This window comes from Gopherus flavomarginatus, chromosome 21 (assembly GCF_025201925.1).
Source record: "Gopherus flavomarginatus isolate rGopFla2 chromosome 21, rGopFla2.mat.asm, whole genome shotgun sequence".
Taxonomy (NCBI): domain Eukaryota; kingdom Metazoa; phylum Chordata; order Testudines; family Testudinidae; genus Gopherus; species Gopherus flavomarginatus.
In genome coordinates this window covers 8,716,681-8,743,738 of record NC_066637.1, presented here as the reverse complement: position 1 = coordinate 8,743,738, position 27,058 = coordinate 8,716,681, and the positions used below count along the sequence as shown (strand labels likewise).

Here is a 27,058-nt window from a genome sequence, read left to right as displayed (position 1 = left end):
GTGTTGCTGGGCCAAAAATTCTACTGGGACGTAGAGTGGCTTTTCAGAAGCACTAGACATTGGCCTAATGCCGCTCTGACTCTACTGGGAGTTTCTGTGGAGAAGGGCTAGTTTGCTTATGGCAGCATTCTTATTAGTTTAAGAACCTTCCCCCTCTGTGGCAGAACCAAAGGTAAACAGCCCGAGCTCCCCAGCACATGGGCACAGCTCCACAAGCCTGTGGCGCTTATGCTGGTTTACCCCAGTGGAAGATCTGGCCTACCGTGGGCGGTGGCTGAATCTTTGAGGAAGCGGAGCGGCTAGAGAACATGTGGCTACTACTGCATTTCGGGAAGTCAGACTTTTGCCCTGGGTCACCAAGGGTTCAGCACCACTGATGGCACTTAAAACTCATCTGCACTTCTTGGATAGCTTTATTGAGCTAAAATAATGCAGCTCTGTGCATTCGAAAGGGACTTGCCCGCTGAGCTGGACCTGAATAAGAGATGCTCTTTCACAAAATCCATTGGCTTTGACAGTCCTGTCATCCCTCTGCAGTTGCTACTGAGGATTAAATTTAAATGTATTTAGTGTAACGAGTTAGCCCTCCTTTCCTCATTTGATTCCTGCCATAGTGATGTCACAAACCTCCCTTTTGATGTCGTGGTCCCTAGATGCAGAAATGATTGTGCTGTCAACTGATGGGGTGACTCTTGGCTGGAAACCCATCTGAGGACCCAAATCTGGGCCAAAAAACAGCCAGCAAAATAAGGCTAGATCATCAGGTGATGCAAACTGACTTAGCTCCATTCACACTCATTCCATTTCATTGCTGGCTGAGGGGGAGGGATGGCTCAGTGGTTTGAGCAGAGGCCTGCTAAACCCAGGGTTGAGTTCAATCCTTGAGGGGGGCCACTTAGGGATCTGGGGCAAAATCAGTACTTGGTCCTGCTAGCGAAGGCAGGAGGCTGGAGTCGATGACCTTTCAGGGTCCCTTCCAAGTCTGAGAGAGGTATATCTCCACACACTGCAGGTCATCACGTGCATGCTTGCACCAGTTTGCAGTAGTGTAGGTCAACTTGTCTGTATCTGGCATCCTCTGATTTCCCCCAACCCATTCTACAGTGAGGGGCGCGTTCTTCCTCACTCAGAATAACTGGAAGCAGCCCCTTGAGGAAAACTCAGCCTGCACGGGCTTGTCTAGATTAGAGGAATTTGCATGGAAGCAGCTAAATTGATGTAAGACACTGCTGCAGAGCCTTGTAGGCATGGTGCGAAGCTGGGCATGTACTGGTGCCGCTGTCTGAGTTACACGGCTAAGCAGTGGTACCATCCCCATCTCGCCACAGTGTGGCGCCTCTGGACTGGGCACTTGCCCTGGCGTCGTATCAGCGTTGATACAGCTACTCTAATGCACAGCCCGCAGTGTAGCCCAGGCGTAACCACGCCTCTTGCCGCTTCGCTCCTCGGCACGCAGCCCGCTTCCGGAGTGACCTGTCGAAAGCAGCCTTGCCTGGGGACTGTTCGACACCAGGGAAGGACTCATGTTTAGTCAGTGGGCTTTGGATGTGGCTCTGTTCTATTTGACCCCGCGCAGAATGCGTCAGGCCCTTCTAATTTTGTGCTCTCCGAAGCTAGTGACTCTTCTGCATGACCTTACCCACCCCTTGCACCTCCCAGGTCTCCTCCGTCTTGCTGTAGAAGTTGCTGTGGCAACAGACAGAGGCCAGGAGCTGCTTGTCCTCCCTCTCTATCTCTGTCTCTTTCTCAGCGACAGGCTCCCAGTCGCCATGGATGAGCTCAGCCGGGCTGCTGCTAAGTGCATGTAAAATGCAATTCGCCTGCCTCTCGGGAAGGTTGGCAAGGGCTGTGGCAGGAGCTGGCTGGGTTTTACAAGGCCTGAGGGAGGCCCTTGGAAGAAGCTCGTAAACACACATACCTGGGGCTCCAAGAGACACTGGGGCAGAGCACGTGGCAAAGTCAGGAGGGCGCGGTTTGCTCGGATGCTCTGTGCACTGGACTAGTGGCTTGATAGCGTCTCTTGTGCATTGCACCCAGACCCCTGTGGGAAAGGGTCGGAGGGAAACCAGTATGAGTTCAGAGTGCAGATCCGTCCCAGCCAACTGTCTCGATGGCTTTAGAGGTTGGGGTGGGGAGAGAATGAAATAATCCAGCTCCGTCCACATTCTGCTGCTTATTTGCTTTTAATGCTGAGGGGTGGTGGGGACCTGGACTCTAGCCAAGGTTGGGTCGTCACTTTCCTTTCTAAGACAGGTCACACATGGGCTGGAAGCTTTCTCCCCAGGTCCTGGCCAGTGCACGGCATCTAAATCCTGCTCTTCCTGTTGTAGGCTCGTCTAGCAACAGGCACCAGCCACACCCTGCAGCATCCGCTTTTCTCCTCCTGCCCTGGGCTGGAGGACATCTGCACAGCCCATGGAGGCAAGCCTCCGCGCCTGGGTCCACAGACTCGGTTGTGCTACCGCATTGAAAACAGCTGTGTAGACAGTGTAATTTGCTCTCTGAAGCCTTGGCAGAGGGGAGGGCTGTTTTTAGCATTGGATCATGAGCCTATCCATCTGGGCTCTGCACCTGCTTGCTGCTGTGGGCTGTGTAGACGTATCCTGTGCAGCTCTGCCAGGGGACCTGAATCCTGGCCTGAATACAGTCCTGGGCCCTGTGCAACAATGCTGTTGCAACTCTGTCCTGTTTGTGTAACACCGACAGACCCCCGGTTATCGGCGGGCAGGATTGAACCTGGGACCTCTGGAGTTTAGTGCATGAGCCTCTACTGCATGAACTGAAAGCCAAGGTTGTAGAGCAGAGTCATCTAACACTAAGTGGTCTAGGTGCCACTGGATGGGACAGAATACCGCACCCAGGAGGTGTGGGGGTTACACTTGCATCTAGGAACACCCTGCTAGTTCAGTCCTTGAGCAGGCATGCACAATTCGTGCATACGTTCTGTGTCTTGTGTCCTGAATAAATGTCCATCGGGCGCTAGGAAGCAATCATCCTCGCTCTGTCTCGAGGTTCCAGGCCCTGAACCTGGGGTTAGTAGGTAACACGCATGCACCAGCGTCCCTTCGCAGCGATCACCAAGATCCTCTAACTGGGGGAGGGAGCCGTAGGTCTCAGAACTGGAGTTAAAAAGGACAGACAAGTACAGACACCTCTGAGGCTCTTAAGCACCTGTAAGGCTCAAGTTGATGGGAGAGGCAAATGCCCAACTCCTCTGAAAATCAGGCCGCGAGGTGCTTTTAAATGGGGCACTGCTGGGGAAAAAAATACTAATTATCTGATGTGAGGTTTGTGCGACATGACTCCAGTTGATGTGGATGCCTATTAATGTGGGTGTATCTGCAGAGGTAGTGTTGCTTAGTGGGCAGAATGCTGGACTGGGACTCAAGAGACCTGGGTTCCATTTCCAGCTCTGCCACTGGCCTGCTGACTGACTTGGGAAACTGAGGCATGGGGAGGGAGTTGCTTGCCTGTCTGTAAAATGGGCATAATGGGGGTACCAGTCTCCTTTGTAAAGCCTCTTGAGATCTGCTGCTTGAGTGCTAGATAAGAGCTGTTTGTTACGATGACCTCGTGTTTGAATTCTACTGTAGGGCCCTGGACTCCGAAGCTCACTGCTTGTGTGTGCTGTGGTCCCCCTCACACTGATACAATGTCCTGTCTTCTCCCACGCCAGGAGACATGACGAGGTGACGCACATTAAGATCCAGAACACCGGAGACTACTACGACCTCTATGGCGGGGAGAAGTTTGCTACCCTGGCCGAGTTGGTGCAGTACTACACCGAGCAGCAGGGGCTGCTGCGGGAGAAAAACAGCAACGTAATTGAGCTGAAATACCCTCTGAATTGCCAGGACCCCACCTCCGAGAGGTGAGCCGCTGCTCTCAGCCTGCCTGGCGGGGGGTAACCTCTCAACCATGCTGGGCAGATCCCCAAGCATCACGCACTGAGGCGCTCTGAGGAGGTTTGCGCTGAGGCTGACCGTGCACCTGGGCTGGGTTTGGAATGGAGCCCAAAACTGGATGCGTTTGGGTTTCATAGCCCAAGAGCTGCCCTCACAGACCCTCGTGATCCCTTCCCAGTCCTGTTTAGCAGTGCGTTGTCCCCTCCCTCTCCCCCACCCCTTGTGACAGTCATGAGAACCTGTAACGCTGGGGTTCCCTTTGACTTCTGTTGAATTGCAAACTTGCCGCTGGTAACCTCAGACTTTCCCTGAGTCCCAGATTAGCGACCCCGCCCCCACCCCCATGACCATCGTGCTCCGATTTCCCCAGTGTCACATGCCCCTAAAGAACTGGCCTGCCTGGACCAGAAAGGGAAATGAACGGGCACGCGGGCGGAGATGCCACTTACGGCCCCTAATTACTCTAACTTTAGCAGCCACAGTCAGTCGGCGGGACGGTCTCACTTCCTGAAATGGCAGCTCCGCTCCCTGTGCACTATCATGTGAGCTGCCCCGGCCGGCCGAGGGGCTGGGAAGTCCCTCTGGCTCATGTGCTGCCTGGTTGCTAAGGCGGGTTAGCTGCTCATTCCATCCTGCAGCCCGAGAAGCAGCTAACAGTAGCAGAAGCCCTGGAGAAGTGGAAACCCCCCTTGTGTTGATTCCTTCCAGAGAGACTCTGGCATGGCGAAAGGTTGTTTTGTTTTTTTTTTTAAAGGGTTTCTGCTCATTGCCAGCACTGTGACTCCGATGTTAAGAAAAATGGGCCCCAGGTCCAGGAATACAAGGGGGGTGGGGGCTGCAGATGTGGATGGGAAAAGCTGTGTGGGGATCTGGTTCTGGACTAGCAGAGAGTGCTGGGAACGGGATTGAGGCATATTTGCAGAGCAGCGTGTGAGAAGTGTGCACGGTGCCTGGCTGGTTCTAGCAAAGTGCTGTCATTCCATCACTTTCAGCAGCAATAAAATTCACCCATACGTGTACTCTTAACACAGTCTCAAATCGGTGTGAGGTGCTTTGCTCTTCAGGTGCCCCACAGCCCGTGGCTGAAATCGCTGTCATCACAGCCCGTTCCGGAGGATCGGCCTCGCTGGCTCCCACTCCATAAACATCGTCCTCTGGGACAAAGTTGCCGAGACATGACGTGATGCCATTGCATCGTCCCTGGAAGATATTTTGGGTCACTCTGAATTCCTAGCAGCCTGGCTTGCAGGCCAGGAGCCAACCTCATCAAACTGAGAACCAAGTGGCATCTGCCCAGAGACACTGTTCAGTTGTTCACTGAGCGTGGGCACCGGATGCCCTGAGGCAGAGAAGCTCTGCTTTAGCATCATCTATATTACAATAGTGATGAGAGGCCTGATTGTGCTGGGTGTTGTATGCACACAGTGAGATAGTGCCCGCACCCACCGAAGAGAGTAAATCTAAGCCGACGAGATAAGACTGGGAGAAAAGGAAGAGGAGTACGGGTGGAGCACGGCACACAGACAGATTTACCCAAAGTCACACTGGAAGTTTGGGGTAGAGCAGGAAACAAAGCATGGATCTCCCAAATGCTAGCTAGTGCTCCAACCACTGGACCATCCTTCCACGATCAAGGCTAAACTAACAAGGCTGCTGGACCGAAGTGAACACACGAGTCCAGGAATAAAAGCGACATGTTCCAGTTGTGGCACAGGGCTAGGAGGAACTGTGTTCTGTGCTCAGCCCGCCCTACTTCAGATTCACTAGGTAGCCGTGAGAAAGTAACACAACTGCTGTGTGGGAAATGGCCACTTTCGTAAAATGCTGGAGTTCTGCGGATGAAAAGTGTCGGTTCAGTACAGCTCTTGCTTAACTAAAGCCTGTGTCCCTCTGTCCAGAGCATGTTAGCGCTGCCATCTAGCGGGGAAGATGTGGAACAATAAGTGGCTTGCATTTTAAAAGCAGGGCGGCATGGGGCTAGGAAGGTAATTCTGTGCAAGGTGAGAGAGGGGTTGTAGTTTCCTGGTGGAGCAGATCAAATCCTGCTGTTTTCCCAAACTCTCAGCACAGCAGAAGGCCCATCAGTGATTTGTCTCCAGTGTTCTTAAATCTCAACGTGAATTTGGTGGTCAGGAAAGCGAGTGGCTGAATGGTGCTAACTGGAGCTCGTGGGGTTATTGTGCAAATCCTGCACAGACCCACAGGGTGCGCTCTGCCAGTGCATCTCATTCCTGAGCTGCAGCAACCTCTGCTATTCCACATGCGGGCTTTTGCTGACCAAAGACTGCTAGTTATGAGTGTCCTGCTGTGTCTCACTTTAAATAGAGACTTTCCCTAATGAGATCTGCTAGACTGATTTCACTTGTAATGTAATGAGGAGCTGATCCCAGAGGGATAAATTAGTATATTAAACCAGTGTGTTATCTGAGGCTACTGCCATTTTGTATTTGTCCGGTGGGGCAAATAAGTCCTGATGTTTGCACCCTCTCAGCCGGGTGAAGTATTGACGTGCCATTGCAGCAAATAGCAGTCCCTGGGGTTTTACTCCTAAAATATTCCAGCTTTCCCCAGCTGGGCAGGCAGTGGGGCTGAGAGCTGTAAAACCAGTGTCTCATGAGTGGCAAGGATAGCTGTATAAGCTTGGCGTGCCTGCTTTGCAAGAGCTCATGGGAGCACTCTTTCTGGGTTGAGCTTTGCTCTGTCTTCTCTGGTTCAAGCCTGGGGTTTGCAATAAAAGCTGAAGCTAAGTAGCATCATACAAGTTTTTGGCCCAGACTTAGTGATATCTGAATCACTGCCTGTCTATAGGGAGGCGGATCTTTTTTTCTCTTTGAGTGCTGCTATATCTGTGTGTCTCGCCTCCACGCTGATTGCCTCTCCATTCTCCCAGGTGGTACCATGGGCACCTGACTGGCAAAGAGGCAGAGAAGCTCTTGACGGAGAAAGGCAAGCCAGGGAGCTTTCTGGTGCGGGAGAGCCAAAGCAAACCAGGGGACTTTGTCTTATCAGTGCTGACGAATGAAGACAAGATGGAGACAGGAGACCGGAAGCCACGGGTGACTCATGTGATGATCCGCTACCAGGTGGGAAACCCTGAACTGGCTGTTAGGAGGGGGACTTGGTTTTCTTTGCTCTCCTCGGGTCCCATCCAGCTCTCCCTGGAGTCAAGTGGGAAGAAGCCCACTGACACCAGCGAGCGTTGGATCAGGTACACGACGCGTGCTCTGGTCACACTAATAATTCGCCACTTCCTCCCACAGCCTGATGGGAAGTATGACGTTGGGGGAGGCGAGAGGTTCGACACGCTCACGGACCTGGTAGAGCACTACAAGAAAAACCCCATGGTGGAGAAATCCGGAGCTGTGGTTCATCTGAAACAGGTGACTACTAATAAGTGTGGACTTCGGTACACATGAACTAACCAACCCTCCCAAGAGCACGTCATGGGGTGCTCTGGCCAATCCCGTTTTACAATGGGATTGTTGTTTGCGTTCCCTCTGTCCATGTAGCAGCTTCCCATAAGACATTTCTGCCCCCCAGCCTGGCTTCTCCCACTCAAACAGTGGTGCCTGAACAAAAGCTTTAGGAAGTGGAAGATTTTGGGGGTGTGAACCTGGAACCTCTTACGTTATTAGTGACCCCCCTGTGTTTTTTGTCGCCATCTAGTGGCTAGTCCACAAGCAGAGTTTTGTCTGCTACAGTCTTTGAACTGCAGCACCTGGTTCTCTGCCTTGGGTAGTAGATTCCTGCTTTTAGATCCAGAGAGGGTGGTTTCCACCCCAGCAGCTACTGCCCCACCCGAACACCTCATGAGCCCAGCCTTACAACTGCAGGAGCGAGCCGAAGATGCGGGAGAGGGTGGGTGTGTGCTTTGAAGCCCATCCTCTAGCGAGTTGGTGGGGAGAGAGCAGGGGCCCCCCGTGGGAGTGGCGTCCCAGTGTCACGGGGCGTCTCTCTGTGTTCTAACCCTGCCTACCTTTCAGCCCTTTAACGCCACGCGCATCAACGCCGCCAACATCGAAAACCGAGTGAAGGAGCTGAACAAAATGGCGGATCACAGCGAGAAGGCCAAGCAAGGGTTCTGGGAAGAGTTCGAGGTACAGGAGTCCAGCTGTGTTACCCCTCCCCTACCGCCACCCAGAGAGGATGTGATCTCAGCGTTGAAATATCAGACTTTCCCAGTGTGTGAGCATGAGGGGAGGCGCTCTCCCCTCACCCCCACAACTGGCTGCCCTGCCCTATCTGAGGGAGTTCCCTGCACCTCCTCTCCTCCCACCCATGCCATGTTTGTAGGATCCCTCTCCTAGTCCTATCCTCCTCTCTTCCATTCCTTGTTTCTCGAGGAGCCCCCTCTTGGCTCCCCATCTCTCCAACCCCTCCCCCCCCAATCCCTCTCTGGTATCGGAGAGCCCCTTGTTTCTGTGTCACTGTTCACTTGTGTGTCCCCTTCTCTCCAGATGCTGCAGCAGCAGGAGTGTAAGCTCCTCTACCCCAGGAAGGAAGGGCAGCGAGTGGAGAACAAAGCGAAGAATCGCTACAAGAACATCCTCCCTTGTAAGGAGACACTGGCTGTCATTTTTTCTAGCCGCCTAGCTTCTCTGGGGACAGTTGACCTGTGGTATTGGGGGGGCTGAGATTGCATGGCATTTAGAGGCCCTGGCCTAATATTCACATTGCCCATCTGCTAAGGAACGTGGGATTTGCCTATCGAATCAGAGATGGGATCTATTTAGTTCAGTGCCCTTTCTCGTGCTTTCCTAAACGCCGCACTTCCGCATCCCAGGGACTCAGGCAAAATGGTTTTTCCTCCTCACCTCTGTAAAATCAAACAAGCCCAGAGCTCAGTTGAGCCTCGCTGGCGTCGGCCAAAAATCACATGAAGCCAGAGCTAGCCCCTAGGGGAGTGAGACCCGCTCAAGGGTTGTATCATTGTGCTCCTCACTGCTGTAGCATCCAAGCGCCTCCCAGGAGTCTGGCCTTAGTTATGGGTTTGTGGCTTACCCCAGAGCCAGGCAGAATGGGCTGCCTTGGTGCATCACTAGGGGATCTTCTTTCTCTCCACTCTGGAGTGGGACCCAATTAGCCCCAGCCCTGAAATTACCCACATCATTCACACGTGACCAGCTGGTCAACTGGTGGGGACCCGGTGTGCAGCGCAATGATGCTTCTGCGCGTGGCTCGAATGTGGCTTCTCTTCCCATGCAGTCGATACCACACGAGTTGCACTCCAAGACGTAGATGAGAGCATACCAGGGTCAGACTACATCAACGCCAACTACATCAAGGTACGTCTGGAGGGAAAGGTCGCTCTTGCGGGTGGGGGGCCAAGGCTGCCCTCGTTGCCCATGAGCGGGTGCAGCGGCGCCAAGAATGATACCATCACAAAGGCAAGCCCAGCAGGAACCCCTGTATTTCACTGGTCACAGGCCAGATGCCATCTCTGCGAGAATCCTCCTGCTCTCAAGCAGTTTCTTGATAGTCCCCCACCAGTTCTGTAGGCAGAGTACGAGGCCTGCAGCCAGCGAGACTCTTCCAGTCTGTGTCTGGCAAGAGGAGCTGCTGCTTAGTAGTCTTTTTTGCTGAAGCCTAATGCCCTGCAGTCCGCTCTGGAGCTATGGAACTGACACTGTGCCTCAAGGGAGGTCCGAGAGCCAGGTAACTAGTGCCCGGACCTGCTGTCATTCTGGGTGGCCAGAAAAAGCAGCAGGGCTTTGGTGTGTGTCCGGGGGGTGGAGTGGGAGGAGCCTGGCTTTATTGTGAACTGCGTGTGTGCTTCCAGACCTGAGGCTTTGCTATTTCTGGTGGGCATCATGTCCTGGCTGCCTCTGCACAGCGACTTCGGAGACGCCTCAGTCTCGGTACCCAACACTGCTCTTCTATTCCCTGAGCGCGGGCTGCCAACATGGCTCTGTTGCGCAAGGTTATCTGCTAGGTCAAACTCATTTTCACCTGGAAGCTGAAACCAATTTGGAGCTGGGAACAGCTCAGGTGTTCAAGCCCCTAGCCTTCACCATGTGATGGGGTCGCTTATTTTCCAGTCTGATTCAACCAGAACTTTGGCAGCTGTCTTGCGACCTGCATCTAGCACTGAGCAAGTGGTAATAAGGCCCTACAGAGGTCACTGCAGACAGAGGGTGTCTCATTAACACTGGTGATGGGGTATTGAAACTGCAAGCAGAACGATTTCTGTGTCTGGGGGTCTGATATAGCTTGATCCCTAGAAGAAAGCCTGTTAGCATCAGGTGGCAGACGTTCCACAGGAGAGCTCATGCAGTGCCAGGCAGCCATGTCCTATAGGACTCTTCCATCGTCCCAGCTCGGGGCTGCACGGGGGCAGTCCTGGGTCCCTCACTCCTATTTCCTTTCCACACCCAGAGCATACCTGAAGAGGGAAGGAGCTCGGAGCACTGCAAAGTCTACATTGCCACCCAAGGCTGCCTGCAGACAACGGTGAACGACTTCTGGGCCATGGTGTACCAAGAAAACACCCATGTCATAGTCATGACGACGAAGGAAGTGGAGAGAGGCAGGGTGGGTACTTTGGTTTGCAGGTTGTCGCCAGATCAATGTGCAGTGCATAGTCTGTGGAACCTCTTGCCCGCCAGGTGCATTTCATCCCTCCTGTTGGCCAGGCAATTCTAGATGGGAAAACTGCTGACTTGTGGCACCTCAACCTGATGCCTCCATGATGACCAGCTAATGGCAATAGTCAAAAGCAGGCCTAGTGCAGCTAAGGCAGTGGTGGGCAAACTGTGGCCCATCAGGGTAATCTGATTGCTGGCAATGAATGCTTTGCTGACGTTGACCGTCCGCAGGCATGCCCCCACCCCCTTCTGGTAGTGCCTAGTGGCCGCAATTCTCTGTCTCCAGCTAATGGGAGCTGGGGGAAGCGGTGGCCAGCATGGTCTGCGATGAGTTAGAATTATACAACTTGTATATGCTCTGTCTGCATATATTTTCATACAGAGTTTGGGGGCGGGGGTCTGGAGATCGTGTTATGATACCAATAGAGCGACTAACCAGAACTGCTTCCACCGATAAGGAGAGGTTACCAAGGCTACACCGGAAACTTTTGCTGGTATATCAATACCACTGAGGGTGATGGTGGTGGTAGGGGGTTGTCTTGTTTTGTTTTAAAATTTTGTACAGTAAAAGCCCTAGTGCAGATCCAGTCATACTGGCAAAGTGCTTTTCCCAAAATAGCTAATTGGATTAAGGAAAGTGCTATTAACTATAACAGCGAAAGCACTCTTGTGCCAGTGTAAGCTGTGTTTGAACTAGAAGACTCTCTCCCAGTGTAGCTGGTTGATAAATTGTTTAGTCAATTGCTTGACCACCCTTTGGTGTGTAATGAAATATATTGAAGAGACAAGCACGTTTATTGATGTAAGCCGGTAATTTAGTACAGGCAAAAGGTTTTATGCGGTGCCAGTCTCCAGGAAGCTGTCTCATGCAGCGTTGTTTCATTCACCTTACGCAGAAGGAATGATCCCAGAGTTGCACATTCCAGCTGGTATTATTTATACGATGATTTTATAAGTCGCGCATCACTAAAATCCAACCCCTCAATTTGTCCCACTTCCCTAAGTTGTTCTGTTCCTTCCTTCTTTGTTTTGGATCCTGGCATTTCGGAAACTGGTCCACGGACGTACTTCCCTAGATTGTACTAAGACCTAGAATGAATGCGTCTTGATTTTTGACAAGTTTCCTATCTGCTTATGCCAAATGCTTCAGCAAATGCAAAGTGTTTTGGGATATTTAGCATAAGTGAACAGGGTTGTATAAAAAGTATGGGGCAGTTTAGGCTTTATAACTGCTATAGTGTGCTTAATGTGTACTGATCTATGGATGGTGTGGATAATACCTATTGATACATATGCTAGCCTAGCATATATTAGTCAACACCTACACCAGCAAACCCTTTCTAATACAGGCAATGCCTTAATACAGTACAAAATAGGGGATTGTTGGGGTTTTAGATGGGTTAGAAGAGAATGGGATGTTGGCAAGCAGCACGGTGCATTAGGATGGGTCCGGAGTCATGGAGTGACCCGTGTAACTGCACATAGGACAGCTGGGGGTGCTGCAGGTCAGGACTGAAACAGATTGGCAGAGCTGTGCACACACAGGACTGCAAGCGGCCAGGATAGAATAGGTGTGATATCTAGGGGGAAAATGACCTTCTGTGAGATTAACCTTTTTTAGGCATTTGCCCTGCAGGCCAAAAAAGCCTTCCCATCGAGGGTCCGTGGGGGCAATGTGGGTAGGGGGTGGGGGATCTCCACCCCAATCGAACTCTGGATTGTTTAACCTCCTGCAAGCTGCCGCCTCCTTTCTGGAACCATCAGTTGGTTTCTTACAGGAGGGGTCAGGGAGAGGGGGATCAGTGCTCCTGGGGTCTCTTCCTGGCTCAGCCACTGTCCCATGGTGTGACCTTGGGCAAGTTACTTATCCCATCGGTGCCTTGGATCTCCCTGCCTTCACACTTGCGAAGTGGGGATTGCACTTGGCAGTGCTCAGTGTGTTACTGCACGAGGAACCTCACTGCAGTCATGGGATTTCTGGAGGAGGAAGGTGCTATTTCTCTGCGGTGAGGGTCCCTGTAATGTTAGTCATGCACCATGGAAGTGCTGGTGTAACTCCACACTTGCTCGGAGTGGCGCTCTGTCCGCAGCTAGCGGTGGCTGGGTCACACGCCAAGGTTGAGGAATACTCTACGGCCTTGGCTAAGAGAACTGGGTCCTCGAGTTCAAACAGCGGCAGCTCACGCTTTTAGAATCCGACGTCCCTGCTGCTGCTAACCCAGCCACTGGCATTGAATTCAACAGGCTCTTGCGGTCCCAGTACAGCAGGCTGTTTACTGAGCGCTGAAGGGGTTCCTGTCCAGCTCCCCGGTCCTTAATGATGAGCAGAGCCCTTAATGGCATTTTCCCCTGTCCCTTCAGAATAAATGTTTCCGCTACTGGCCTGATAAGAACTGCACCAAGGAGTACGGCTACATCTGCGTGCGGATCGTGAGCGAGCGTGAGGCACAGGGCTACTACCTCCGGGAGCTGGAGATCATGCGGACAGACCGGGTGAGAGGCCACTCATTTCTCCCGCTCCTTTGGCTGGGGCGTCGGGGCACTGGCTGAGCCATGGCGGGGGAGAGGCGGCCGGCCTGTAGCTTTGCGCTGTTGTAGAAATATGTATCTTATCGATGCGATTCCTCCCAGTATCACGCTGGGGTTACAGCTCTTGCGTTCATTTACCCTTTAGCCCCGTCGGGTTCTGGTTGTCGGCTTGCTTCTGGAGGTTTGCACTGCAGGGAATGCTTCTTGTGCTACTGTGCCGTTGGATTTGCACTGAGGTTCCGCTGGCTTTGTGAGAGAGAGTTTCTCGAACAAGGATCCGTGCAATCAGCATGGGGCAGAATGTCCCTGACCTCCCCAGTAAAGGCATCCATCCCTTGCATTTGTCAGCACGCTCCCATTCGCTTGGGTGGCTACACAGATGGGCTCTATCCTAGCAGAATAGTCTCTCTGCCCCATCTCTAGGTTGTATCGACCATTTTTCTCTCATTCTTGGGTTGTAAACTCCTTGGGGCAGGGACCATCATCTTTTGGGGCATTTTGCATGCACTGTACTGTCGCACATGGGCTGTTCTAACCAAGCAACTGGGTTATCTGTCTGACAGGAGGAGCACCCCAGACAGGTAAAGCACTATCAGTATTTCAGCTGGCCAGACCATGGGGTCCCCAATGAGCCAGGAGGGGTCCTCAGCTTTCTGGACCAAGTCAACCGAGCACAGCGAAGCATTCCAGACTCTGGGCCGATCGTCGTGCACTGCAGGTATCACCAGCGACCTGGCAGCCAGCGGGTTTGTGTCGGTGGCCAGAGGGGGAGGTTGCTCACGTGAGCCAATAATGAACAGAGGTGAAATCTGTTACAGCAAGTCCTTGAAATGAACCTCCCTTTTCCCCTAGTGTAGCGCTTCCCTAGGGCTGGTACAGATAGGGTAACTGAGGCAGTCTGTGGCAGAGCCAGGATTAGAACTGGGGAGGTTTGGGTTCCCAGTTCCCTGCCCAGACCACTGGACTATGCTTCTCTGAGGACTCTGCTTCTGCAAGTCTTTAGAGCAAATATTCCAGACACCGGCTCCAATGGGCTTGATGTGCCGATGGAGGGCGTGCACTGAACTGGCTAGTTATATAGGGTCTGGGGAGGCATTTTGACTTTTCCCACACTGATCCCTCCTTGTCTTCTCTCCCCAGCGCTGGAATAGGACGCACAGGCACTATCATAGTGATTGATATTCTGGTGGATATTATTCACAGGCAAGGTATGGCAACTGATCTGTCCCAGAGCATTAGCTTCCCCCCTTGTTCCCAGGATGCTCCCTTCGGTTGCAGAATGGCAGTATAATCTAACCCAATCCCCCTACAAGTGCAGTGAGTTTGAAGATCCCTGGCCAATGGGCTCGGCCGTACATCTCTTGTTATGGGCTTTGAACTGAAAGTAGCTAGAGGGCTGGGGAAAAGGTCTCTTACCCCACTGGAATGTAAAGTTTCCACTTCTGGGCTGGCGGGCAAAAGGGGAATAGTGTTGTGTCTCATGAGGAAGAAATCCACTGCCTCCCAAAACAAGGAAGCGTGCCCAGACGCCCCCAGCAAGCTCTGGTTGAGGGTGAGCTCCTGGCCTCACTTGGGAAGTTCTGCCATTGGCTTCAGAAGGGCCAGTTCACCCCGAGTGCCTCCTTAAAGCCCTCTTTCCTTATGGAAAGTTGTGGCTCATGCCCACCAGCCTCCAGGAGGTAATGGAGAAGGATCTCCTTTCCAGGAGCTCTGTGAGTCATCCTCCAGGGCAATGTAGCCAGGACAGAATTCTCCATCGTGTTCTACAGGAGAGTTCCAGACGCCTGCAGATAGGTTGTCCTTCCCTGGTTAACCCTTCTGCCAGAGTCCAGTAAGATTTATTTCATGGCTTCCAAGCCACTCAAAGGAGGCGGGGTCTGTGTTTGGTGAACGGGTGGGGAAAGAGGGAGGGACTCCTCCCCCCACCTCACTGAAATCTCACTCAATTCCTGACCCTTTGCTTCTCCCCCTCGAGCAGGTTTGGACTGTGACATAGATATCCCCAAAACTATCCAGATGGTGCGCAGGCAGCGCTCTGGCATGGTGCAGACAGAGGCGCAGTACAAGTTTGTTTACATGGCTGTTCAACAGTACATTGAGACCGAGCAGAAGAGGCTAGAAGAAGAGCAGGTGAGTCCCGTTCCTGCCCAGTGGTGATAAGCATATCAGTGGGAATTGGCTCACTGACAGAATCTGATCTGAACCAACCCTCCCTGGTCAGAACAGCAAATCTGAATGGAGCCACTTCTCCCTGTCATCAGATGAATCCAAATCCTGAACCTGGACTCACTGAATGCAAGCACTAGAAATCTAGATCCAAGCCCAGCCTTCTGCAAGCTGATGAACTCGTGTGTGGATTGACATAGTTCCCAGCTATGAACTTGGATCCAAATCCAGCTCCCAGGTGTGAACCCAGGGAAGATGGATTTGGGCCCATCTCCAGTTAATAGCGAAACTAGGAGAAATCTTACTGTGAAAACATGGCAACTTCATAAGCCTCAAGTGTTTGCTCATCCATGGAACCACATGCCCTCCCTGTTAGGTCTGGGCTCTGCTGTCCACCAGGAGTAGCTCCTGTGGCTTCCAAACATACTCCCTGCCTCTGTAGCAAGAGGAAGTGCTAGGTGATGCTCTTACAAAGAGAGGCTAGGGGACTGGGGCTTGGGATCATGTCTTTCCAGCTGTGTGCACCTCCACTCTTCTCTTCAGCATCTCAGACTTGGGAAGCTGGGCTCTTCCCCAGTGCTGTGAAAGTGTCTGTGGGAAAACCTCTTCCGTTCCTTTAACTCGTCCTACTCGCTACCTGCCTGTAGGGCAGATGATCTGCTCTGCAGCCAGTGCCTCCATTCTTGCTTCTGGTGGACGTTTCATCTCCTTGCTTTCTCTCTTTCAGAGGAGTAAGAGGAAAGAACGAGACTACCTGAATATCCGACACCCTCCTATGGATAAAGCCAGAGCCAAAGGGCAGCCGGTCCCACCACACGTCTCTGCGTAAGTTTACATGGAGGGAGGGAGATTACTGACGTGACGGCGAGCAGATGGAGCAGAATGACCATAGCCCCCAGGGGCAGCTATCTTTCACGCAGCCGCTTCCTTCCACCTGTGGCCACTTCTAGCGCGCTAGCGGGAGGCGACTGGCTATAACTGGCCACGTAAATATTAATTAAACATAGCACCACCCCAGGCTGCTGGTCTGTCCCATTTTTGCAGCTACCATAGGGGTGTTCAGTCGGCAGTTAAGCCCATTTTTCTTGGAAATGTCCTGTGAGCCGTGGAAGAGAGGAAGGAGGGGAGAACAGAAGAGTAGCAATAAGCTAGTGCAGAGTGCAAGGAAACGAGAGTGGGCATGTAGGGAGGATGAGTTGGGGGAGAGGTGAGCGTGAGCCCGGACAAGCAGAGGGCTGAGCGAATAATGTACTTTTCAGTTCACTGGCAACTCTGAACAATAAAATAAAAATTCATTTGGGGGCTCACAAAACACTGGATTTCGAGCATTTTTTTAACATTGAATTTTAAAAATCAAATCTCAGGCATTCCAATTGAAAACCCAAGGCCGTTGGTTTGGAAAATGTCCAAATGAAACATTTTAGATTTTCAATTATTTGTTTAGTATTTTCCCACCAAAGCAAATTGGCGAAACTAACGGGAATTTACCAAACGTTTCCCAGTTGCTGAATCAGCATTTTTCACCAGAAAAAAACATTTAGGTCGATTTTAAACGTCATCCAGTTCTGCTGAGGGCCCTTCATGGACAGTAGAAGTTTTACATTGATGTGTCTCTTGTTTTAGATAGGAGAGTTATGAGCAGGGAGACTGTCCCATATAAGCAATGGATTTGCCACCACTGGTAACTATTTTGTTGTTGTTTTTAAAGCAGTGGTTTTTCAACCTTTCTTTCATTTGTAGACTCCTACAAAAAATATTTCAAACACAGGTATGGACCCCTTTGGAAATATTAAACCTAGTCTGTGGACCCCCAGGGGTCTGTGGACTGCAGGCTGAAAACCACCGTTTTAAAGAGATTCTCTCGTTCGAAAGGAATGACTTTGGGGCAGTTCTCTGACCTGTGCTATGCAGAAGGTCAGACAAGAGGGTCACAGTGGTCCCTTCTGGCCTTGGAATTTCTGAGTGGGAGGGGCAGGGTTTGAGTAACTCCACTCACTCATCCAAGAGGGACCCTGCTGGGCTGATGGCACCTGTCTAAATGTTCAAAATCTTGGAGGTTTCACTTGGAGTTCTTGGCTGCGTTTGTAACTCTAAATGAATCTTCAGGTGAAGGTAGGGAGGGATCACAGGTGGGACAAAGCCAAAGAAAACTATTCCCTCCTTGCTGAATTTTGCATATCACTTATTGTTTCACAAAGTCTGCGCTGGATTTCGAGTGAAGTTTGGGGTTACTTGGATCTGGGATTTTGGTTGAACCCATTCTGAACAAGAAAGTTGGTTTGCAAAAATCAGATCTGGATCCAGGTTCTTATCCACCTCCCCCTGCAGAAAGTCCGTTGTTTTGGCTCAGCCCTATCTTTAGCTATATGGGAAGTATCGGTAATATTCTCACTCAGATCATGTCCCAGTGAGGCATGCATATATAAAGGCTCACGTCTTGGGTGACTGTTGAGGGTTCAGTCTGTGTGTACATTAAATGTCTGAGGGGCAGCAGGGATGAATTGTGTGGGCATGAATAGGCAGCGGGGTAATTCCCAATCTTGCCATCTATAAGGCTTTGGCCGAGAAGGCTTGGAATTCTGTTCAAGGGCACCCAGGCAACCTGCTCTGGGGAAGAAATCAAGAGTAAGAGGGTTACTCACAGCAAGGCTTTGTGTATCTTTCCAGGGTCGATGATGACTCAGCCACCGTCTACGAAAACCTGAACATCAAAAGCTCAAAGGTTTCAGGGATGAATAATGCAGGGAGATAAAGGGGCCGGAAGGGGAGCTGGCTGGAGGCTGCACAGGTACATTTGTTCTCGGAGGTTGGCACTAAACCCCACCAGGAGTCTGTTGGCTCTGGTCCCTATTTGGCATCATACATGAAGTGCATGGCCCCATCTTCCCAGGGAAAACCAGCTATTTCCTGGGTCAGTTTAACCCTCAAAAATGTTTGTGCGGCTCCTGGGCAGTGCCCAGCTGGTGATGGGGTGGGGAGAAATGGGGCAAGACTTGAAGAAAAAGTTATTATGAAAACTGCCTTAGAATGAGACTCGGAGTGCGAGTTGAGGCTGTTTTCCTAGCATAGACTGAGGGTATGTCTACACTGCAGTCTGGTGGGATTGCAGCTTGAGTAGACGTACCCAGGCTAGCATGGCTACAAACAGCCATGTAGATACAGTAGCATGGACTTCAGCACGGGCATCCTGGGTACCTACTTGTGTTGCTGAAAGCCCTGCCACCGCATCTACACTGCTGCTTTTAGTCTTGCTAGCGCAGGTTTGTCTGTTTGAGCCTCAGCCACACCTCCAGTTGGATCCTGGAGCGAGAGAGACCTACACGTGTGTACTGGTAGCGTCATCTTACGTGTGTGTGTGTGTGTGTGTCACTCATTACACATAATAGCTGACACCTTCTCTCTCCTCTTTTGTTTTGGGTTTTAGGATTTACAGTGTTTACGTCCACACTTTCCAAGTTCTGTCACCGCTGCCTCCCTCTACCCTCGTGACCCCTCCCCACCCCTTCAAGCACCTTGGATCCAGCGAGGAACCAAAATGCCGAAAGCATCTGAGCGGGGCAGAGTGCGCGCCTCAGGATCACGCCTCAATCTAACTTATTCACGGGAGCGACCTTTTCTGGTCCCTTTTTCACGTAGGCCGATATTTATGTGCAAGTGCCTCTGGATGGTCATAGGGCGTGAAAGCTCTGTTTTCAATTTTTTTTGTTTTTAAAAGAATTAAATTAATTTTTAAAGAAATTGATTTTGTAAAAAGTTAAAATAAAGTGACGATGTGTTTAGGAGCTTTGCCTGCTCAGGACAGTCACCGGGGTGTTGCTGCACTTCATGGCTTCATGAGGTCGGTCGTGTCTCAGCTAGAGTGTTCAAACTGAATCTTGGGTTAACTCTACTGCCATGGAAGTGATGGACTGGGCGTGTGGACTGGACCTAGGTACAGTGCAAATAACCGCTGTGTAAATGCCGCCTGCCGTCATTCCTTTAGAAAATGCACCTCCTTTCTGCTGTGCTAGGCTTGGGCACTTATGCAATTTGCCGAAGCACCTAGCTCCTGACCCTGGAGCAACCCCTGCTATTGCAGCATGCAGAAAAGCAGTGTGATGCAGTGGACTTGTCTGTCTGGTAGCAAAATCCCCATGCTGCACGGTTACTAGATTCTGACATGCACATGGGTGAGGAGGCAGTGTTCGATCCCTCATCTCTGCCAACACAGGCCTCTGCTGCAGGAGCTAAGAGATCTCCCATAGCTGCTGGTAAAAGCAGTAGGGAGGCAACTTTATCTGTGCTGTGGGCAACATCATATGTACCATCAGCACATTAGGGCACAGAGTTCTGAGTTCTGTTCCTGACTCTGTCGCTGTCTTGCTGGATGCCCTGTGTTCGTTCCCCCACGTTTGTATGCTGAGCCTAATGCTATGTATACGAAATAGGGGAGCTGCGGGCAATGATTAATGTTTGTGCAGCACTGTGAAGAAGAAAAGAGCACACTTTAGAATGTCAATATTCCGGCTCTCTTTGCGCACCTCAGATTTCACTGGCAGCACTTCCTGCTGTTGCAACCGCTCTGCCAAAGAATCTCCTTTCTGCTGGACTCCTTGCTATGCAAAAGAGCCCAGGGTCTGAATGCTAGGGCCGAAACCAGGAGAGCTTGTCTTGGGCAGCTGTTAATGGGGGAGGGGGACAGAAAGATTCTTCCTTGTCTGTGTGGGATAATGGACGTGCTGGGCTGTGGCATTAGCTCTCAGTGCTCAAGTTGCTGCTCTCCCCAGGCACTGCAGGGGTTGAACAAAGAGCACACCGATGGAACGGGGCTGTGTTTACCGGCTGGCATTGTCAGTCGTTTGTCACAGGGACAAGAAAACCGTTTATTTTTATGCACTTTTAATAAATGTTCAATATTCTAAAGGTTTGTTTTTAAGTTTGAAATGCTTGTGAAAGTGACCGATGGACATTTGAAGGGGGGTAGGATGCCAGCCAGTGCCAGGCTTCTCCTAGCCAAAAAAAACCTGCTCCTCTTAGACCCCGATCAGAGTCCCACGCAAGTGGCCCAAACAGTTTTAGGCTAGCTCTGTACCATGAGCCTCTGTAGCCCATTACCAGTTCTCCCAAAGCCAGCCCAGCCCTCCCGTTTTCAGTGTGGCTGCAGGCTGGGAAGGGAGGGGTATTAAAATGCTGCAAGTGGGATGGAGGTGTGTCGAGGGTCGATGCGGTAAATCAGTGGGAATGGATGTGATGGTGGCAGGTGGACAGGTTCAGCCTGGGCCATTGTAGAGGGAAGTCAAATGAGCATATGGCAGTCAGATGTGTGGCCAGTGACAAAGGAGCTAGCTACGACTCGCCCCTGTCACATTCCTTCTCCTCTGCTTTGAGGCAATGCAGGCACTTGTCATCTGACCACTATTGATGAGACTTCAGTGGTAGTCTGCTGCAGGGGATGGACAAGATCACCCAAGAGAGTCCCTAGCAACCCAAATGGTTCTGACAAACACTGTGTTAAAAGTTCTGGGTCCAGCAGCCAGGGAACTGGGCTGGACGGTACCAGCCTTCTAAGGCTTGCTATAAATCAGCAATCTATTGAATCTGTTGCAGCAGCCAGGACTCTGCTGAAATCCTGCCTGGCAAAGCTCTTGTGCCACCACCGGCTGCAGCATGCTATCCTATTACAATCCCTCTTTATGGCTTTGATGGCAAGAGGAGAGATGAGCGGGGGATCTGCCTTTGTTTTTCCCAGCTGGAGAGAGGAAAAGGACAACCAGCCCACAAAATGAATCTTCCCCCTCCGTTCAGGTGGCTGCAATAATATGACCAGAGAGAGAATGCAGCAAGGGTGTAGTTGCAAGCTGATGATTAGTGTAAACATTTATTACTTTAGAGCACTACTGTGTCTCTAGTTTGGCTTATTGTGTCCAGCTGGGCACTGAACTCTGGACTGATGCAGAATTTGGGCAAATGTAATTAGCATCTGATCTGGATTTTAAGTTTAACACCCCTAAAGCGCACGTGTAAGAAGGAACAATGTCACGGAGTTAACTTCTGCAGCCGGTGCCACCTATGTAAAATGTGCAAAGCATCTAAATACTATTACAGCACTTGCATCTAGTGCTGGCTCTGTAAAATTATTCTCTTAAACTGCTTTATCAGGTCTCTTTACTCTAACAAGGGCTTATTGTTCACTGAGCCCCTCATGTTCGAGCAATGCAGAAGTCATCTCATTAAATACATAGTTGGAGCAACTGCCCTGTGTCTTACCCCAGTGGTTTTAAAGGGTGTCAGTATTAGTTATGGAGCTAGAGTGACATTTTTGTGATGTCTGGGAGAATGATCTAGTTTTTGTCTTGTACGTTGGCTATTACATTTTAAGTTGAGCTGTGCAAAATTCTCTGTGAAATGGTAATCCCTGGGAGGGCTAGGGGTTGTGTTGTTTTTTTGCATGTTAAAGAAATAAACTACTCCCCTGGCCCCTGTTTGTTTTTAATTTAAAAAAAAAAAAGTGGCCAAGCTAAATATTAAGCAGAGATGGCTTTGCAACAAAAACATGCAGAAATTCATATTTTTCTAAGAACCTCATTTGTGGGCCATTCTACAAAAAAAATTACTGAACTTTAAAGCACAAGTGCCTGTCTGGAGGAGATGAAAATTTTACAATTTTCTTTTCCCACCTTCAGCATGGTCATCTTTGAGCTAAGTCTTGTTCTGTTGACCAGAGTGTAAAGCTACACCTCTACCTCGATATAATGCAACCCGATTAACACTAATTCAGATATAACACAGTAAAGCAGTGCTTGGGGGGCTGCGCGCTCCAGTGGATCAAAGCAAGTTCGATATAACGCGGCTTCACCTATAACACGGTAAGATTTTTCGGCTCCCGAGGACGGTGTTATATTGAGGTAGAGGCGTAGTACTAGACCCAAATACCAAGCAGAGGCAGGTGGACACCTCCAGCGATAGTTTAACATGAACATACAGTTGAAATGTTTAATAAAGCACATGGTATAAAATTAAATATTGTCACTTTATACAGACACACAGCTTTCACATGCTTCTTTCCAAGGGCTGATGGATTTCTCTCCCTTAGAAATAATCACATCTAGACTCTTTTCACAGTGTTGTCGGTTTCCAAGGAAATAACCCTTCCATTAGCACTTCCCTTCCATCGGTGAGTCAAAAGGGCCAAGCCCAGTCACAGCTGTGTCTTTATAGCAACAGCCCCACACTTTGAGGCACATGCACCTTTCCTGGGAAGCAGCAGTCCTAGAAACATGCTCTTGTGCAAGTATTCAAGGCTCCGTTATCGATGTAGCATTCAGGATCCCTAGAGATTTAGGGGAAGCAGTGGCTTAATATATGGCTATGCACAAGCCCCCTCCTCATTGCGTTGGCACAGTTGTGTGAAAGCGAGGGGCTGGATTAACGGTGGATGTTCAGGTGACATTCAAAGTGCCTAGGCGGAACGGTGTGTAGGCCGAGAACAGGGGCTGCTACAGCTTGGCAGAGAGGTAAGTTGGCGAAGTCTAGTAGGCAGCAGCTTGACCTAGCTCAATGGGGTGGAGGTGCTCTGACAGAGCTCCTCGACAGGGACAGTCTTTTAAGTGCCAGCTCTTGCTAGCGGGAGGATGGGCTGGTCCCGGGCACTGGTGGGGTTGTATGTATAAACGAAACAGGGTTCGGTCTGGTGAATGTAACCGTCCTTGTGAAGCAGCGGAGGTTCCCAGTTTTCAGGGCACACTGCACCGGCCACAAAATGATGCACAGCAGAATGATGACCAGGGCTGAGAGGAGGATAATGCGTTTCCAGTCGTCGCACATGGCACAGCGCGACAGCCTCCCAGCTGTGCCCTCTGTTGGTGTCATGGGGGGATTGGGCTTGCTCATGGCAACGTCGAGGCAGATGCATGTGTTGGGATCTTCTGGGTCTTGGGATGACTGCCTGCAGCACAGCTTGCTGCCCTCCATCCACACCACCTTCTCCCGTTGGTATTCGGGGGGCAGGGTGGACAGGAGCTCCTGGCTGGTCTGGAGAGCTGGAGGGCCCTCAAGGGGGATCTCCGTGAGCTGTCTGCAGAGGGGGCAGGGCAGCTGGTCCTCGACACGGGGCTGGGGCAGCGCCGAGGTCAAGCGGGCCACACATTCCAGACAGAAGATGTGCGAGCATTGGAGCAGCTTGGGTGTCTTGAAGCTGTTGTCATAGGTGTTGAAGCAGATGGAGCACTCGATGGGGGAGGTAGGTTTGGGGGAGGCAAGACTGGACGTCGGGGAGCTGAGCTTCCTGCTGTCAGTGGGGGAGGTGACTATGATGGGGCTAATAGGAATGGGGATTTCATCCGGAGCAGCAGGAACGGGGCTGGTGGGGGAATCTGGCATCTCGGTGCGCCGCATTTGGGGGAAGCACGACATGATCGACTCTGAGGAGGCAAACAGAGCAGCATCAGAAGCTAGATGAGGGGGGAGAAAAGACCCTTTTAACTTTTGTTACATTTTCCCAAGACCTTAAAGAGAGACTAGTCCTATGCAGGCATAGGCACAGCTCCCTTGAGAGCTGCAATTCTAGCAGAGCTGAAATAGCTGGTGGTAGCTATGAAAATAAGACCCCTCTTCCCCCAAGTCTGCACTCCTCATGCAGAAAAAGGTTGTGTTGGGACAGAGACAAGCCACCAGCAGACAACAGGCTAAGCCAGCATCAGGCCAGAACTTTTCCACCACGGCCAGGGAGAGAGTTTACAATTGCTGTCTTCCCCGCATACCTCCCCCTGCCAATGAAAAACAAAACACATACCCCAAGTGCCGCTTCCCATAATCTGAGAAGGGAGGAGAAGAGCAGAAGACTCCATCAAGTCAACTAGGGACTTTGCTATGCCAATCTATTACCCTGGGAGGCGCTCAGGTATTATGAGTGATGGGCACCAGTGAAAAAGCCTAAGATAAATAGATAAATTGTATTGATTGACACAGTGCCCCAATGGGTGAATAGCACATCCCTGCCAGCTGATGGTCAGGGCCCCCAACCAGGTGCCTTCATGCTTGCCTGAGTGTCCTCTCCAGCATGCCCTCATGGGAGTTGAGGGCACCTGGGTGCTTTGCAAGATCAGGTCTATCCTCTGCTCCCTCCACCCCCACAGGGGGAAAAAAAAATCTTACCTGCCTTGCAACCATGACATGGCAAGAAAAGTTACCTAAGGGAATTCCCTCAGGAGCAGGAGTGGGAAGAATTTCCCACTGAGCTATTTCCTTGTCCTATTGCTACGTCATAGGGAAGCTGCTTCTGTCTTGTCATCCACCCTGGCTGAAGGCGCCAGCCTGTCTGTAGCTACGTGATGCCATGGTGCTTTGTGTCCACAAGGACATCTGAGAGTGAGTGGGAGCTCTGGCACAGAGTCCTAATGCTGCCAGGGTGGCAGCAAATTAATTTACAACCTCAAATGGAATCACTCCAACTGGAGTGTGTAAAGCTGGTCTCCCTGTTTGAAGCTATTGTCTCTATGACAACATGGCAGCTAGCTAACCTGACTTATGGGGCATTTAAAAGGTTGTCCTGGAAAGTAGACATTTAATTGGAGGATTCCCTCCTAAATTCCTGGGGAGCATTCATTTTCGACTAGTTGCTGAACCAGCTGAGCCTGGTTGGCATTGAGAAATGGAAGGCATATGGATAACATGCCAGGTGTGTTCAAAGCACAACCCTGATAGGCCCTGAGTCACTCCAGGAGTAGTTCATCAGCCTTGGTAAAGAATCTCCTCATCTTAAGCAATGCAAGAGGCTAATTTTAAGCTATTGAAAATTCTGCCTTGTTCCTCCATGTCCGTAAGTAAGTGTGTGCATGTTTCCCTCTCGCCATCATGAAGGAAATTCAGTACAGATCTATTACAGCTAGTCTTGCTAGAGTTGAAGATAATTTTAGGTACCTAGATTATGCACCTATGAGCCAAAACCTAGTCACTTAATGAGGATAATTTAGCTCATCAGTGGGGGCACTGTTTCTCCCTCTCCCTTCCCCCCCGCACACATGTACACCACCACTTTTTAATCTTAGGGTTACCTAGTAAAGCCTTAATTCTACTAGTCGCCTGGTGGCTCTTGTTAACATCTGCCAAGGCTCATCAGCAAATCCTAGCATCATTTTAATTTTTTTTTTTGGGGGGGGGGGGGGAGAGCAGCAACAAAACTTGAAGCTGGCATGGTTTCTAGTTCCATCACAACCCTTCTTAAACTGTTCACAAACCTGGGCCCAGTTTGGAGAGAACATGGGGCAGATTTCCTGGCTTTTAATCAAAATCACACCAACTTTGTGGGTTCTCAAAATTCCATCCAGTAAAACGTGGCCATTTCGCTTTCAGCGTTTGGGGCACAAGGATTGAGAACCCACATGGACAGATGAAGAAGGGTGTTTGCACCAGCCTCAGCGATGAAATCACTGAGTTCTGCATGACTTAATACGCCCTGAAGCCTAAAATGTTTGGTAAAGAATTTTTACTAGTGCTCCACAACAGTCATTGCAGAATCAGTAACAACCCAGATGTGCCTGGTAGTTAATAAAATCCCTCAAATCCTAAGAAAAATAATTACTACTCTTATAAAGGAGTGTAATTTAGTTTTATTGATTCAAAGCTATAGGAATGACACTTTTGAGTTGTTCTTGAATTACTCCTATGAATCTGACAGCAAAGCGCATAAATATATTAAAAATAATCCCATATATTAGTAAGAATATGGTATTGCTTTGGCATAAACATGAAACCTTCCAACTAAACGTAGTCAGGACTCAGCATTTTATATTTAAGGCCATACATGTATGAAGATATTTAATTTATAAGCCAGTATCAGTTGATTGCCCCAGAATACAGCTTTTAAAAAAAAAGTAAAATCATGGGTTAAATGTTTAGGTTGAGAATTTGAAATCAGCCTAGGGGATTTTGATGCCTCTTAGTTTTAACAGAAAATTTGCTTAAACCTTTTCAAATGGCTTTTAAAAATCTAACCATTAATGTTCATCTCAATTGATTTAAAATAATAATCTTTGTTCTTTGTAGGGAGCCACTGACTCCCTGTCGGAAACTAAAACAAAAAGTTAGAAATAAGAAGTGTTGTCCAAATTGTCACTGAAGGTGTCTGTGCATGTGGATGGGTAAAGGATGCTCCGAGGAGTCTATCCTCAGCCATTACCAACATTATCTCTGAATCACGAATTACGTGCATGAGAGATAAATGGGATAGGGGAGGGCAGTGGACTGGAAGTCAGGACATCTGGTTTCTATTTTTTCTTCTGTCCTCACCTGCTATATATCCTTGGACTTTTCCCTCTCTCTCTCTTTCTCCTTCTTTTGTCTGTTCCATCTATTTAGCATATAAGTGTGACAGGGCAGGGACTGTTGCTTATGTATCTGTACAGCACCTAGCACAGCAGGACCCAAATTGGTAGTGGGGCTTCTAGGAGCTACTTCTATACAAATGATAGACAATAATCTGAACCCAAGATGTAAAATGAGAGAGGAGGGAGGAGACCCAACAGCAAACCTCTGGGTTGTACACTGGACAGAATTAATTGATTATTTTCAGTGTCACAGGTGTGCAATAAAATATTTTTAAACAGAGAGGCAGAACTTCTGCTGGTTTAAGCTGGCATCACCCCATAGGCTTTAACAAAGCAATGCCCATTTGCCTTTTCCACTTCAGTAAATAGGTGAACCATGAAAGAAGACACAGTAATACATCAAATTCAAAATCACTTGCCTATTTCAGGCTGTTGCAAAAAGCATTAAGTAGTTTTACTTCCAAGCAAAGCTCTTAAATTTCTTTCTTGACTGTAAAACTAAGACAAAGAAAACACAGTGGCCACTAATGCTGTGTAACCCGATTCCCCAGTGCCACCTTTAACTCCAAAC

At 50.1% G+C, this 27,058-nt stretch overlaps 2 protein-coding genes across 3 annotated transcripts in view; one reads left to right on the top strand and one right to left on the bottom strand.

The window, feature by feature from the left end:
* Positions 1-20,086, top strand: part of LOC127038856 (tyrosine-protein phosphatase non-receptor type 11-like) — a 57,006-nt gene extending 36,920 nt beyond the window's left edge. For both annotated transcript variants that reach the window (XM_050931902.1, XM_050931901.1), the window contains exons 3-16: positions 3,677-3,871; positions 6,796-6,988; positions 7,166-7,285; positions 7,889-8,002; positions 8,363-8,459; positions 9,111-9,190; positions 10,281-10,436; positions 12,851-12,982; positions 13,582-13,736; positions 14,159-14,226; positions 14,997-15,148; positions 15,912-16,009; positions 17,852-17,972; positions 18,609-20,086. In XM_050931902.1, the coding sequence (XP_050787859.1) occupies positions 3,677-3,871; positions 6,796-6,988; positions 7,166-7,285; positions 7,889-8,002; positions 8,363-8,459; positions 9,111-9,190; positions 10,281-10,436; positions 12,851-12,982; positions 13,582-13,736; positions 14,159-14,226; positions 14,997-15,148; positions 15,912-16,009; positions 17,852-17,936 (1,645 nt within the window). In that variant the 3' untranslated portion in view covers positions 17,937-17,972; positions 18,609-20,086. The remainder of the gene's footprint in view (positions 1-3,676; positions 3,872-6,795; positions 6,989-7,165; positions 7,286-7,888; positions 8,003-8,362; positions 8,460-9,110; positions 9,191-10,280; positions 10,437-12,850; positions 12,983-13,581; positions 13,737-14,158; positions 14,227-14,996; positions 15,149-15,911; positions 16,010-17,851; positions 17,973-18,608) is intronic.
* Positions 20,087-22,251: 2,165 nt separating this feature from the next.
* On the bottom strand, positions 22,252-24,009 carry RNF223 (ring finger protein 223). Its single transcript, XM_050931903.1, has 2 exons — positions 23,955-24,009; positions 22,252-23,583 (listed from the first exon to the last, which is right to left on the bottom strand). Exons 1-2 carry the CDS (start codon positions 24,007-24,009, stop codon positions 22,784-22,786), a joined length of 855 nt encoding a protein of 284 aa, XP_050787860.1. The 3' UTR covers positions 22,252-22,783.
* Positions 24,010-27,058: the final 3,049 nt, after the last annotated feature.

What these genes read in the sequence shown, in the direction of transcription:
- RNF223 (XM_050931903.1), bottom strand. Translation starts at nt 24,009, where the DNA reads ATGGAGTCTTCTGCTCTTCTCCTCCCTTCTCAGATTATGGGAAGCGGC. An exon ending in TATGGGAAGCGGCACTTGGG is followed by an intron (nt 23,584 to 23,954) that starts GTATGTGTTTTG and finishes TTGCCTCCTCAG; the next exon opens with AGTCGATCATGTCGTGCTTC.